Source organism: Miscanthus floridulus, chromosome 2 (genome assembly GCF_019320115.1).
Source record: "Miscanthus floridulus cultivar M001 chromosome 2, ASM1932011v1, whole genome shotgun sequence".
NCBI classification, from domain to species: Eukaryota; Viridiplantae; Streptophyta; class Magnoliopsida; order Poales; family Poaceae; genus Miscanthus; species Miscanthus floridulus.
The window spans coordinates 27,684,109-27,697,641 of NC_089581.1; the positions used below are offsets into that span (position 1 = coordinate 27,684,109).

A 13,533-nucleotide genomic window follows, 5' to 3' on the forward strand; every position below is an offset into this window, starting at 1 on the left:
ATTGGTGCTAGCAATTCTCCCGCCCGTGTGAGTACCCACACCGTCCCTGTTAACTTTTTTCGAAAGCGTGCTTGGCATATGCTTCATTAAGAGAGGTTAGAGTTAGTACAAAAATACATAGAACTCGTAAGTAATCCCGGCCTAGGATTACCAACAAAATCCCACAGGCACAAACCAAAGCAAGAAAACACGAGGGGGGAGTGGGGAACCCTCCACCTAAAATCCCCAACCGGCTAAGCTTAATACAAGAAGACGACACATCGGTGGCCAGTAGTGTAGTGAAGACCGCAAAGGCGACGAGGCCAGCATCACCGTCCCTGCGTAGCGGGCACAAGCTAATAAATTTGTTTTGGCTAGCCAGATATAATCTTGTTCTCAAAACAAACCATGGCCAAAAAGTTGTAGGCCATGTCAAAATTTGGCTTGGCTAGCTATATAGAACCAAACACATGACCTAAATCCGGTTTAACATGTATACCAGTATTTTCGATCTTATGACTAGCAGAAATTCCTATGATATTACTCCTTATTTTCATAACTAAACTTCTACTCCCTCCGTTTCAAATTATAAGTCGCTTTGATTTTTTCGGTATATAAAATTTTCTATTATATCTAAATATACGATATATTTAGATACTTAGCAAAATATATAGATATAAAAAAGTTAAAGTGACATAATTTTGAACCGAGGGAGTATATACTAGTAATTCCAGTGGCTTTAATTATGCAATTAATTTACTGCAATAAAACGGTGCGCCCACGTGCACGTTACGCTCTTTAATTGCTACTCCTCTCCTAGTGATAATAGAGCACACATTCAATTCTCACTCATGATTCCTAGTTTTACCTTTTTGACATGATCGATCGATGCATGCCCAAAGAAATACCGTACGTGTCCTGCCACTTGACCAAATGCATGGTGAGGAAGGAATATGCTGAAGCCAGTACATACAATATAAACGACACATTCACTAGCTCAGAGAGGTGCACATATCATGTCAATCAGTTTCAAGTCCATGCATCCCATCCACCGGTTTGGACCATGTCTCAGTGCTACGCTGTACTCCCGGCCCGGCCCTTCAAAACGGCACACAAAGAAAAAAAATATATATTGGTGCCTGCTCCACCTAGCTCTCAACGCGTTCCATCTCTCTCTCTCTCTCTCTCTCTCTCTCTCTCTCTCTCTCTCTCTCTCTCTCTCATCACCCTCGTCGTCCAATGCAACCTCACTAGCTGCGGCCTATCCCTATAATTGTACCAGCATAACAATACCAAACTTTGCTCCTCTGATCGATCTCTAGGTATCTACTACCTCCCTCCTCACCCACATGCACAACAGACGCAACCCCTATACAAGAACAACCATATGTCATATGCCACTCATGACCTAATCACCAAGATCCATTTCTTCTCCTCGAGCAAGAACAGGCAGCAAGGCTCTGTTGCCAATTTAGAAGTTCAGCAGCAGCTTGCAATGGATACAACCGCCGCGCCCCCCGATCTATCGCTCCATATCAGTCCTCCATCGCCGCCCGACGATGCATGGAGCAGTGGCGGCGGCCAAGCAAACCACGAAACGGACATGTTCTTCTCCAAGCAGACGCTGTGTCTCGGACTTGTTGAGAAGACGGTGGCTGTGGCGCAGCAGGATGGCCAATGTGACATCCAGCAGGAGCAGCAGAGGCTGCACCAACCTAGCCAGATCCAGAGGTTCAAGAAAAGCTCATCGGCGGCGTTATCCGGAGGCACCACGAGATCTGGGAATGGTGGCAGCGGTGGTGGAAAGAGGAGCTCCAGAGCACCAAGAATGAGGTGGACCACGGCTCTTCATGCACACTTCGTGCATGCTGTAGAGCTCCTTGGCGGCCATGAGAGTACGTTCTTCAAGAACGTTCTTGTTTGCTTGTTTAATTTCCATCCATGTTCTGTTAAATTGTTAGCCAACTGATTGTGCTTCAATTCGTTGGGTTTGCGCTTGTCATTAATAATGACATGATGATCCAATTTCATATAGCTCACTGTGGGGAACTGGCGATCGAGAGTGCAATTGCTCAAGACTTATTAAGTTCTTGGAATCTTGGGTGAATATGCTTTTATTATATTTTCTCGCTTGATTATATTGATATGATATATCCCCTTGCCTATAACCAGTGGCGGATCTGCCACCAGGCCTGAGCCCCCCCCCCCCCTACCGCGGCCGCGCCTATGGAGCAGCAGCGTAGCACAACGCCCGCACTAACAAGCAGCAGCGCAGCACGGTAGTAGCTAGCGGCTAGCGCCCAACACAACAGCCTGTTCAGCCCCCCTAGGATTTTGTCCTAGATCTGCCACTGCCTATAACTATAACAAACATGGAGTGCTTTTCTTTGTTTTCTTTCCACTTAATTGTAGCTTGCAGACTTCACTGAATTGTTCAGTCTTTGATTTCAGTTTCATTTTGGCTACAAATTAAGAATTGTACCTTTCTTTCTAGGAGCAACGCCAAAGTCAGTGCTGGAGCTGATGAACGTTAAGGATCTCACATTGGCTCATGTTAAGAGCCACTTGCAGGCAAGTTACCAAAACCTTAATATAATCTCTCTCTCTCTCTCTCTCTCCCCAGTAGAATTTGGTACTTAGTACTAGTGTTTCTCATGTCAAGAACCAAACAAAAAGGTAACACAGTTTGATGATTTCTTGATCAGCCACTTTCACCCTTTTCTTCTTGGCATTTGTTTGTAGTTGTCGCCAAGTACTTGTCTCTTTCATCTGAATCATTTATTTAACTAGTAATATATCAACCACAATGAATTGAACTAATGTTTTTTTTTCTTAGCACGTTGCAAGAGTAAACCAAATGGCAGCACAAGGATCAGTCTAATCTTTCCATGTCGTTGTTTTCTTATTTGCTTTATTACTTGATGCAGATGTATCGAACAGTGAAGGGAACGACGGCAGACAGATCATGTGCTGCAGGTAAAACATTACATACATGTCAGCTCCAGAAACATTTCTTTTCCTGAGTTAACGTTGATATTCCTCAGTAGGGTCATATCACATAATCCTAGCTGAATTATTGGCATGGGGCGTGCCTGGTTAGTATTTCCAGTCAGTCCCATAAAGCACAAGCACTGCCATTCTTTTTCTTAAAAATGAAGTAGCAGTGTTTGTCTTTGAGCTATTACACAGTATCTGGAAACACCTAGGGAATAGCCACATATGTTCATATAGATGTATCTCCGTTGTAAATTTCAGTGATTTGATAGGCATGCATATATAATTTGCTGCAGGCCATGTGCAGATGATGAGAGATATGGGCTTTCTGCAGAGGGGTTGTGAAATGAATGGCTTCGAAAGGTTTAGCAACAGTACTTCCAATGCTACCGCCAATAGTAGGTTTGTACACATCATCGACTGCTTATTATATATAGTATTGTGTCATTGTGTGTGTTAGTATTGCATATATATAATCCGGTACAGTGATGCCCTATATATTTATTCCCTTGCATTGGTTACTTTTCCTCTGCGAATCTGCATCCTCTATTTTGTCCATTTTGACGATTCACGTGCATACCTTTTGCGCGTGTGTTTAAATTTTTTTAATGTATAATGCACTAATTAATATGGATGGTTGTCTTTTAATAGACTTGGTGTTTAAGTTCGAAGCTATTGTTTTTTGTGTCCCTCTTTGAGAGCAAGTTGTTTTTAGTCAGTGTGTGTGTTTTAATAAATAGATGGTCGTGCACATATATAACTTATGCGCAGAGACCGGAATAATTTTTTTTTTTCTAAAAAAAATGTATAGTGCACGATCATGGCCACTATGATCCCATGCATCATTTCATATTTCCTTTCTATCCTTTTTTAGAAAAAAAATGATCTCTCATGTCTTTCTTGCACTCATGGCTAGTGAGTAGTACTGTTGCTGACTTGCTGTCATGCATCGCTCTTGCAATTCTTCTCTCATAATCTTCTATAGCTACAGGTTTTGGCCCCACATGCTTCTGTATGAGGTGTCCTTCATCCAACTTTAACAAGTCAAACTACAACACGTGTTGCAAGCAGTTTTATCCCCTTTTTTTTCACATGCGACACACCTTTAGGGAGCATTTGATCAAGAGGATATATAGCACCTGTGAAAAATAAAACATAGAAAGAGTCCCGTATGTATTGTACATATTGAGCTTCCCTGTAATCAATGCAATGTGCAATATTTTACTCTCAAATCTCAATCTAGTTAATGTTTTCTGACTTTTTGAAATTAATAGGATGGCACTAGCTTGACCACACTTTGATCATCATATGTTCAAAAAGCACAAAACTGTTGGGATGTCTTTCCATTTTAATCAAAATTTATTTATAACGTTCTTCATATAATTAAACTGCATATTATAATAACATATTTGGTAAAAATTAGAACAACTGATTGCACATGTTCAAAGCCATCACCATATTTTTTCTTATTTCCTCTGTCCCAAAAAAAGAATAAAATATGGCTTCTCAATGAGTCAAACAATCTCAAGTTTGATTAGGTATCTTGAAAATAATATCAACATTTGTATCTTCAATTTATTACGAAAATATATTCTATGGTTAATCTAGCGATACTTATTATGCATCATAAATATGAATTAGTATCTTTTTGTGTATATATTTGGTCAAACTAATTAAGGATTGTCTCCTCAGATAACAAGGTTTCTATTCCTGTTGGGACAGAGGGAGTAACTAGAGGGGGCAGTGGAACCTTATGTCCAATGTTTACGAGATGACACTAGTGAACCCAATAATTTTCTGTCATGTGGTAGTGAAAGGATCATATATATTGACATGCTATTCATGGTCATGCACATATTTCATATATGGTCAAGTATACTGCTATGACAATAATTTTGGTATGTGTATGTTAACATATATAGAGGTCATAGTTTAAATTAAGTTAGCTGTACAATGCCATAATATGTGTTTATATTTATGTTGAATATATAATAGTTAAGACTAATGAGCACCTACTTTTTATTAAATGTTAGTGACGCTCCTTCTCCGATCATAAAATCAAGTACCCTTTTGATATTTGCATGGTCCATGGAGCACTTGCTTGCAAATTTATTTCAGTTGATAAGCAAAAACCTTATAAGAAAATGTAACACAAAGCAATTGTTTTTGATATATTCACAATGATCGTTAGTTAAATTCAATAGTTTGACAACACAAAGACAGAGAATTTTAGTTTATTTGAATAATACAGATCACTGTAAAAACCTATACTACAATATGTAGGTATTAGTTAGAATCAAGGACATTGGATGTACATGTACAAAACATTTGAAGTTTTTTCTATTATCCATACTTTTATGAATAAATCATATAAATGAAAGAATTGTGTACCTAGTTAGGCAGCTGTGGTAACCAATGTGTACAACATAAATGAAGCCGAGGTTGGATCGATGCCTGAATCACAAAAGCTGAAAATAAACTTCTCTTTTTTATATCAAACATAAGAAAATTATTTGGGCTAAAACACAATGTGCATGTCAGGTAGTATATACCAGACTGATGGACATTACTTGCATTAAAAAGAGGCTTCCTATATGTAATAATAAATACTACTAATAATGTTTAGGGCACCATCAACAATAGAGTCAACTTGCTATATGAACTTAAAATAAGATAAAAATAGAGAAACCCAACATGCTAGTGTAGAAAAATGTGTGAACATAAACACAAAAAAATTAAGAAAGTGTGTGAGCTTAGCTCTTCATGAAAAGCTAACTTATCATTCTCTCTCCTTATTACTCAACATCTATGTGCTAGATTTTTTTAATACTATTCGAGCAGCCCTTAGAAGCTTTCGTCTCAACCGTACCCTTACTTTAGTTATTGCCAGGAAATTGAAGAAAACTTGGCACCCATATTATGCACACAAACTATATATTATACACACACATGTACAATTAATTTTGATATTATTTAAAACTATTTATTTAGTTAGTTATTAATTAACATATGCATCGCTTGTTTACATATATAAGCATCAAGATTGAGAATATTTTTTCATATGAACACAATCTCCTCAAAAGATTAACAATAATATTTGTCATGTTACATGGTCATCTTATATATCATATGCATGGGGGTGGGGTGGGGTGGGGTGGGGGGTATATTATTGTGATTTTCTAGTTCAGGTGGGCCGTGGGCACCTTGCATGTCTTCGTTCCCGTTGTTGAATGCATGCGTGTCCAGAATTTATTTTAAAAAAAGTGAAACAATTACTCAATCGTTCCCAAATTATAAGACGTTCTGGCTTTTTTAAATATGTAACTTTTGTTATGCATATAAATATATACTATGTCTAGATACATACTAAAAATAATATATCTAAAAAAACTAAAATATCTTATAATTTTGAACGGAGCGCGTAATAATTTATTTTTCTGGTGGTGAGTAGCTGGGGAAGGTACGATGACAGTGTTGTGCATGCATGCATGTCTGATGGTGATGGATGCGTCGTCCTTGGCTGCCGATTCCAAACTCCCACGCACGCACGCATGCAAAAGCAGCTCGCGCGCGCTGGAGGAACCTGAACTGAACGCACACCCTGTGCGGCTGTGCGTCATGCATAGTATGCTGCTGGCAGTGGCAGCAAATATAATGCTCCGATCCAACTAATTGCTGGATCGATCGATCGATTGGATCCCTCTGCTGCGTGCACAGTCGGGCACAGGGATAGAGCCATCTGTCCATGTAGTATCTACCGCGCGCACATGCATCTGCATATATAGCGGCTAGGGTTTTGGCCTGCATGGGGGACACGTCTTTAAAGGGCAAGTAAAGCCCTCTAGCTAGTCATATTATTGCGAAAAAATTGTGGTGCAGAGGCATGCAGCAGTCACCTTATTAATTCATTGCATGGTAGCTGGTACTACGTACTACAGCTAGCTATGGTAGCCAGACACTGGCGGCCAAGGACATCATGATGGATGGCAAGACTTTCTCACCTTGGATTGCCAGATTGCCTCCAACAGATGGAGTCCCACTACTAACTTGCAAATTACTAGCATGCAGCCTGCAGCTAGCAAGCTGTGTTGATGGGCGAGGTCCCTGCGACGGATCGATACACTTATATGCAAGAAGCCGGCTGGCTGGCCGGCCGGCCGGCTGAGTGGCCGCTGCTGCACAGCCGGCCGGCCGGCGACCACCGGTAGTGAGTAGTAGTCGTCGTCCGTTGTGATGATTCATTGAATGTCATTCAGATCCATATCAATTGTCCCCCTGCGCTGCTTCCCATCACTCAGGGTCATAACACATTATATTATGCGACGACGAGAGGTGGTGGCCGGAATCTTGGCAAGAAACAAGTAGAAGAAGACACGAGGACGGAGGGCAGTGCGCGCGGCAGCGGGACATGCTGCTAGCTTGCTGCATGATGCAGTTGCCGCAGTCTGACTCTATCTAGCTATCCGATCCATCCATCCATCGTCCATTGCCCTTGACCGAAAGCCTGCGTGCAGGTACCATGCATGCTCCAGCACTATAGTGTAGAGCTCAGCTCACAGCCATGGAGGCATGCAGTGCAGCCCGGCCGGCCAGCTGCTTAAGTAGAGTTGGCACGGTAGTGGCGAGCATGGACAGGCCAGGTTGCCAGTAGCAGCAGCCAGCAGCCAGCAGCCAGCAAGCAGCTAGAGCATTGCATTAACACACTCGCTCGACACTGCATTTCAGTCCAGACAGTGCACCTAGCTGTAGTTCTCCTTCATGCACGCACTTGCATATTGTGCGTGCTTCGTGTGATGGAGGAGTGCGTGGCATCCATTTAGCTAGCTCCTCCGTAGTGGGGATGGTGAGAGCAGCTAGGTACCGGCACCCAGAGTCCCAGACCCAGCGTGCAGCTAGCAGTTAGTAGTAGATTACTAGAGATCCTCTCTCTCTCTCTCTCTCTCGATCGACCACGACCAGCCTGCTGGCCGTGTGGCAGATTGGAGTTAATTCCTTGTGTACCTACGAGTACGATAGATATAAGATGCATGCGTCCTGCTGCTGCTGCTCCTCTGCATGCATCTTTGTTCCTGTAATCTGATGTTTTTAACTGTTTTGCTGCCTGTCGTTGTATTCATTGTGTCTCTTCAGCTGGTACACCGTACGTACTACTCAGTGAGTCACGAGACTGATTCTCTCTTCAATCTCTCCTTTTCTCTCTCTGCGTACCGCGTACGACCTGGTACGTAGTATAGCATCAAACTAGGAGTATCTATACTGCGATAACGGAAGGTTCTGTGCACTACCCTACATGGCTATATATATACACACATATGAGGAAGTTATTTCCTACTCTCAAGGGAGTAGTTACTCCCATGCATATATCTTTAGATTTAGGGTGTATATGGCTCGACGAAGTGTATGTAGACGAAGTATATAATCACACTAGACCATCTAAGGTACGTAGTATGTAAGTCAAGTATAAGTATACATAGAGTATATGGTTATACTTATTTTATATACTACTGTCATAGTATTATAATAACATATTAAAAATATGGGTTCTTTTGAAAAAATTTCATGTAGTAAGATTTAATTTGTAGTATCTTAAAATGAGTATATAAACATACTCAAACTGATAAATGGGTATGCAAACATACGCAATGTGGTTTATTGAAGATAGGAGTAACTACTCCCGGGAGTAGAAAAAATGTGTCCCACATATATATATGTATGTATGTATATGAACAAAGAACTGATAGATGATCATTGACGTATGTACGTATGTTGTTCGTACATATACGTCGTTTGCATGCATGATGCAGAATGCAAGCAGCTGCAGGGTCGCCAGCAGGGAAGCAGGAGGTGGCCTGGTTCTTGCGGCCACCACCCTTCGCACACCAAAGTGGGGCGGTGCCGCTGCCGCTGCCCTGTCCCTACCTCATGTCTGCCCACCACAACCGCTACTTGCTCTCGCAAAATCAGGTACGGTGATTATGATCTCTCTATCTACATGTATTATTATATATATTAGCACCTCTCTATCGATCGTAAATATAAATCTAATCTCTCAGCTCAGCTCGCATTCAGTACAGACATATATAGAGACAGAGAGACTGTACTGTACTGATGCAGCTGTTGCTTACCAATATTGGTGTTTTGGGTAAGCTAACTAATTACGATCAAATAAATATATCATTCTACTTCATTTCTTCCCTCAAATTAAATTACATATTTTTTTGGAACGAACCAGCAGGAGATTGAGCTACCCACTATTAAAAAGAAGGGGACACCCAGACGGGCAAAATTACATAAAATTATATCATTATCCTACTTCATTTGAACAAGTTTTTGGTCGACTAAATGACCCAAAGTAATTAGAACTTGCATCCTGGGGCCTATAGTACAGTTACTAATATATATTGTTACTCAATGAAGGTTCAGTTCCGTGCAGTCTAGCATCATGTGTGGTCCGTTAGATCGTAGGATCCAAGGTTGTTGATCAACAAATATCTCGCCATATAATTTAGTAGTCCGTAATGCTTCCTGGATGTCTCCCTCCCCACATGATTTATTATAATCGTACATTCAAGCAGAACATTTCCTTGCATGCTAATTGCAGTACGGACATTGAATGATTTTCTTCATGCACTATGTTACTGCTCTCTGGTACTCCGAAGGGTTTAATTAATTGGGCTAGTAATGTAGTAATAATACAATATTCTGAATCATTAAATTCCATTATTCGATGCACGTGCAGTTCAAATTTGCATTTTCTAAAAAAATTCAAGTAAATGAAATAAATTAAATAAATATAGTAAACAGTTCGGGAAATGTACCAAATTTCGGCATGGAGTACCAAGTACTGTAAGAGGACTACATAAAAAGTTTGGAGGTCAAAATACAAAAAAAAATTGGTTTGCCGAGTGTCATCTTTTGACACTCGACAAATATGCACTTTGCCGAGTGCCAGATGGTAGGCACTCGGCAAAGTGTTCCCTTTGCCGAGTGTTCGTGGGGACACTCGGCAAAGAGCGTGCCAATTTTTTTTTAAATGTTTGCCGAGTGCCTCTCCGTCCGGCACTCGGCAAAGTGGTAATTTTGTTTTTTTAAATACGATGGAGTGCGGTTTAGGGTTTAGATTAAAAAAAAAGAAAAAATCTTTGCCGAGTGCCCCGATCTACCACTCGGTAAACCGGCAGCCCTAGTCCTTTGCCGAGTGTCAGGGTCTGGCACTCGGCAAAGAAGTGGTTTGCCGAGTGCCTACCCACTGGCACTCGGCAAACCTGGACGGTAGGCGGCGGCCGTTACCTGACGCTGTTTTTTGCCGAGCGCCAAAGCTTGGCGAGTGCCTCACACTCGGCAAAAAGGGCCTTTACCGAGTATCTGGCTTTGCCGAGTGCCTGACACTCGGCAAAGCCTTCTTTGCTGAGTGTATATATTTGCCGACTTTGCCGAGGGCCCGTTTTTTAGCCCTCGGCAGAAAGTTGCACTCGACAAAGACCCTGTTTCCCGTAGTGTATTAAAAAGAAGGGGACACCCAAACGGGCAAAATTACATAAAATTATATCATTATCCTACTTCATTTGAACAAGTTTTTGGTCGACTAAATGACCCAAAGTAATTAGAACTTGCATCCTGGGGCCTATAGTACAGTTACTAATATATATTGTTACTCAATGAAGGTTCAGTTCCGTGCAGTCTAGCATCATGTGTGGTCCGTTAGATCGTAGGATCCAAGGTTGTTGATCAACAAATATCTCGCCATATAATTTAGTAGTCCGTAATGCTTCCTGGATGTCTGCCTCCCCACATGATTTATTATACTCGTACATTCAAGGAGAACATTTCCTTGCATGCTAATTGCAGTACGGACACTGAATGATTTTCTTCATGCACTATGTTACTGCTCTCTGGTACTCCGAAGGGTTTAATTAATTGGGCTAGTAATGTAGTAATAATACAATATTCTGATTGTTGGGGATAAACAGCACATCTTTCATCAATAATGTTTGTTGCAGCAGAACCGTACCCTCGCTCTGTTAATTCCTCAGAGCTACTCACTCCAGGCAAAAAGTATCTATAGAAACGTCACCATATATACGACGCATGCATGCAGCTGCAGTGGCAGAGTGTCTTAACTTGAGTTTGGTCCACGGGCAGCCAGTGCTTAGTTAGATGAGCCACATTGCAATGCATGCAAGAAAATGTTCTCTTGTTTGCCAGATTCATTATATATATTTCACAACTCAAAAAAAAACAAGAAAATATTTTCCTAGTACGTAATCAGATCCTCCTGTACATACATCTGTTATATTATTATTTGTTATTATGCTTGGCAAATACAGTGGCAGAAAAGCTATGCTACCTGTTGACGTTGTCGCGATTCATAATGGCACTTTCCACGTACGGCCAGAGCGAGATGCTGCTGGAACCACACATGTAGCTAGACTAGGCACTATATTTCCCTTTATTTAGATCTCGTGTTGTATTGCTTTGCTGGAGCCACCCAACACTACTTGGATCCTCACTACTTCAGTAGAGAGAGAGAGCAAGTGAGCAACGAGCTGAAAAGTGCTATGACACACTTTAAACAATGGCTCGGTTCGCTTCGCTGAAAAAACTATATAAAGCGATGCATGCATTCTTTTACAGGGATGGAAGGCCAGAGGCGCGCAGCAAGACGCTGCCTCGCACGTCCTAGGTCAGGACATTGCTGCGCGGCGTCTGCATGCAGGCTTTGCTGACACGGCCATCAGGCAGCAGAGACCATCATCGTGGAGCGCAGGTGTTGCAAGCCGCTGGCCGTCGTCGACGGCAGCGGCGGTGCCTTGGCCGTCGAGCGGCAGGAGTAGCATCAGCAGCAGCACGGAACAACCAGCATGCAGCTGGACGATGACGAACAAGCATCAGCAGGTGCCATCAAAGATCGCGGTACCGAACCTGGAGATAAGCCTGGGGAGGCAGGGATGGCAACACAACCTGCAGGATCACCATCAGCAGCAGCATCAACAGCAGCAGCGCAGCGGGGAGTCCACAGCGCCAAAAGAGCTGACCCTCCTCAAGTGCTTGTGATCGAAATTAATAGTTAATAATTTGATTGGCTAATCACTTCTATATATAATTTTATCAAGATGAACGAGAGAGGTTCAAGGCTGCAAGCAAATGATCGACCGACGACACTAGTAGCTAGAGATATATTTGGTGCTAGCTTCACGTAGTTCTTTTTTGTACTTTTCATGTATCCTTTAGCTTCATATTGTGGTATATGCATGTCATTTGAGCTGATGTGTTCTAGCTTGTAGAGACTGTTAGAAATCGCGTAAATAAACGAGCCACCCTTCTCAATAGATGGTGACTAATTTTTTAGAGTTATATATATACATACATATATATATATATATATATATATATATATACATATATATATACATATATATATATATACATATATATATATACATATATATATATATATATATACATATATATATATATACATATATATATATATACATATATATAACGGTGACTAATCAAATATTGTACTTGTGCTTCATCTTTTTAATAGCAAAGTAAGATCACCATGTTCAAGTATACACTGTGAAAACCCACACAGAAAAAGTGGTGGCTCGTCCTCATGCAGAAGACCCGCATCACTTATCTCTTTGTACCCTTCAAGTCAGTAACGGACTTTCGACCTATCACTTTAATTTAATAAGTGTTTACACCAAAATTTGAGAAGAAGAACGCGAGAACTCGAAGCTTCCAAGATTATGTCATCAAGGAATCGATTGCATAAGGGTCGATATCAGCTGATTCAGATACGACACTGGAATCGGCTCTCTTTGAATGACGTCAGCAGATGACGACAATGAGCTACGGTTGACGTCGGGAAAATACACGTCTTACTCTACAAAAAGGGAAAGATTAGGGTCCAAGTTATCTTAAGTTAGGAATGTTTTCTTTTATACCAAAGATTGTAATGAATCATACTTAAGTAGATTCATGCTTAGGCTCCGGGTATAAATATTAGGCCCCGGCTATTGTAAAAAAAGAGATCCAATCAATCAATATAAGTTACTTTTTTTGGCTTTACGCCAACCCTTAGGAGTAGGAGTAGTGTAGATCTCGGCGAGTTCTTCAACAAGCAGGACTGCATCGATTCGGCCGACCTTCGGCTTGTCTGTAAGTACCGTCATGACTTATACTTCCATTTGTTAGGCTACATCAGTTAAGTTCGACCTCCACTGCGAGCTCTAGTATAAGCTAGTTATCGATCCTTATGTAGTTTAAGTATGGCTGCATCGGTTAAGTTCGACCGCCACTGCTCGAATTGGATTAAGGTCAAGTTATCGGCTCTGCCTAAGGGTGGCAACCTTCGGGTAGATTCATTAAGTTACCGATCTTGCTGATGTTCTTATTGCCATTAGTTTCATCAACATCAATCTACCCGGTCGAGATCGATCTAGATCGGTTTCATATCCTTCTAGTCCGTCGTTTGCTTTGTTACAACACAATGTTTCTTACTTTGAGCGACGGGTTATCTTTCATCGGCTGTTCTACTTCGATCTTGATCAT

General features: G+C 41.3%; 1 protein-coding gene across 1 annotated transcript; it reads left to right on the forward strand.

The window, feature by feature from the left end:
• Positions 1 to 1,219: 1,219 nt before the first annotated feature.
• Positions 1,220 to 12,174, forward strand: LOC136538298 (uncharacterized). Its single transcript, XM_066530285.1, has 6 exons — positions 1,220 to 1,874; positions 2,474 to 2,550; positions 2,907 to 2,955; positions 3,270 to 3,375; positions 8,778 to 8,937; positions 11,608 to 12,174. Exons 1-6 carry the CDS (start codon positions 1,367 to 1,369, stop codon positions 12,025 to 12,027), a joined length of 1,320 nt encoding a protein of 439 aa, XP_066386382.1. The 5' UTR covers positions 1,220 to 1,366; the 3' UTR covers positions 12,028 to 12,174.
• The last annotated feature ends 1,359 nt before the right edge of the window (positions 12,175 to 13,533 follow it).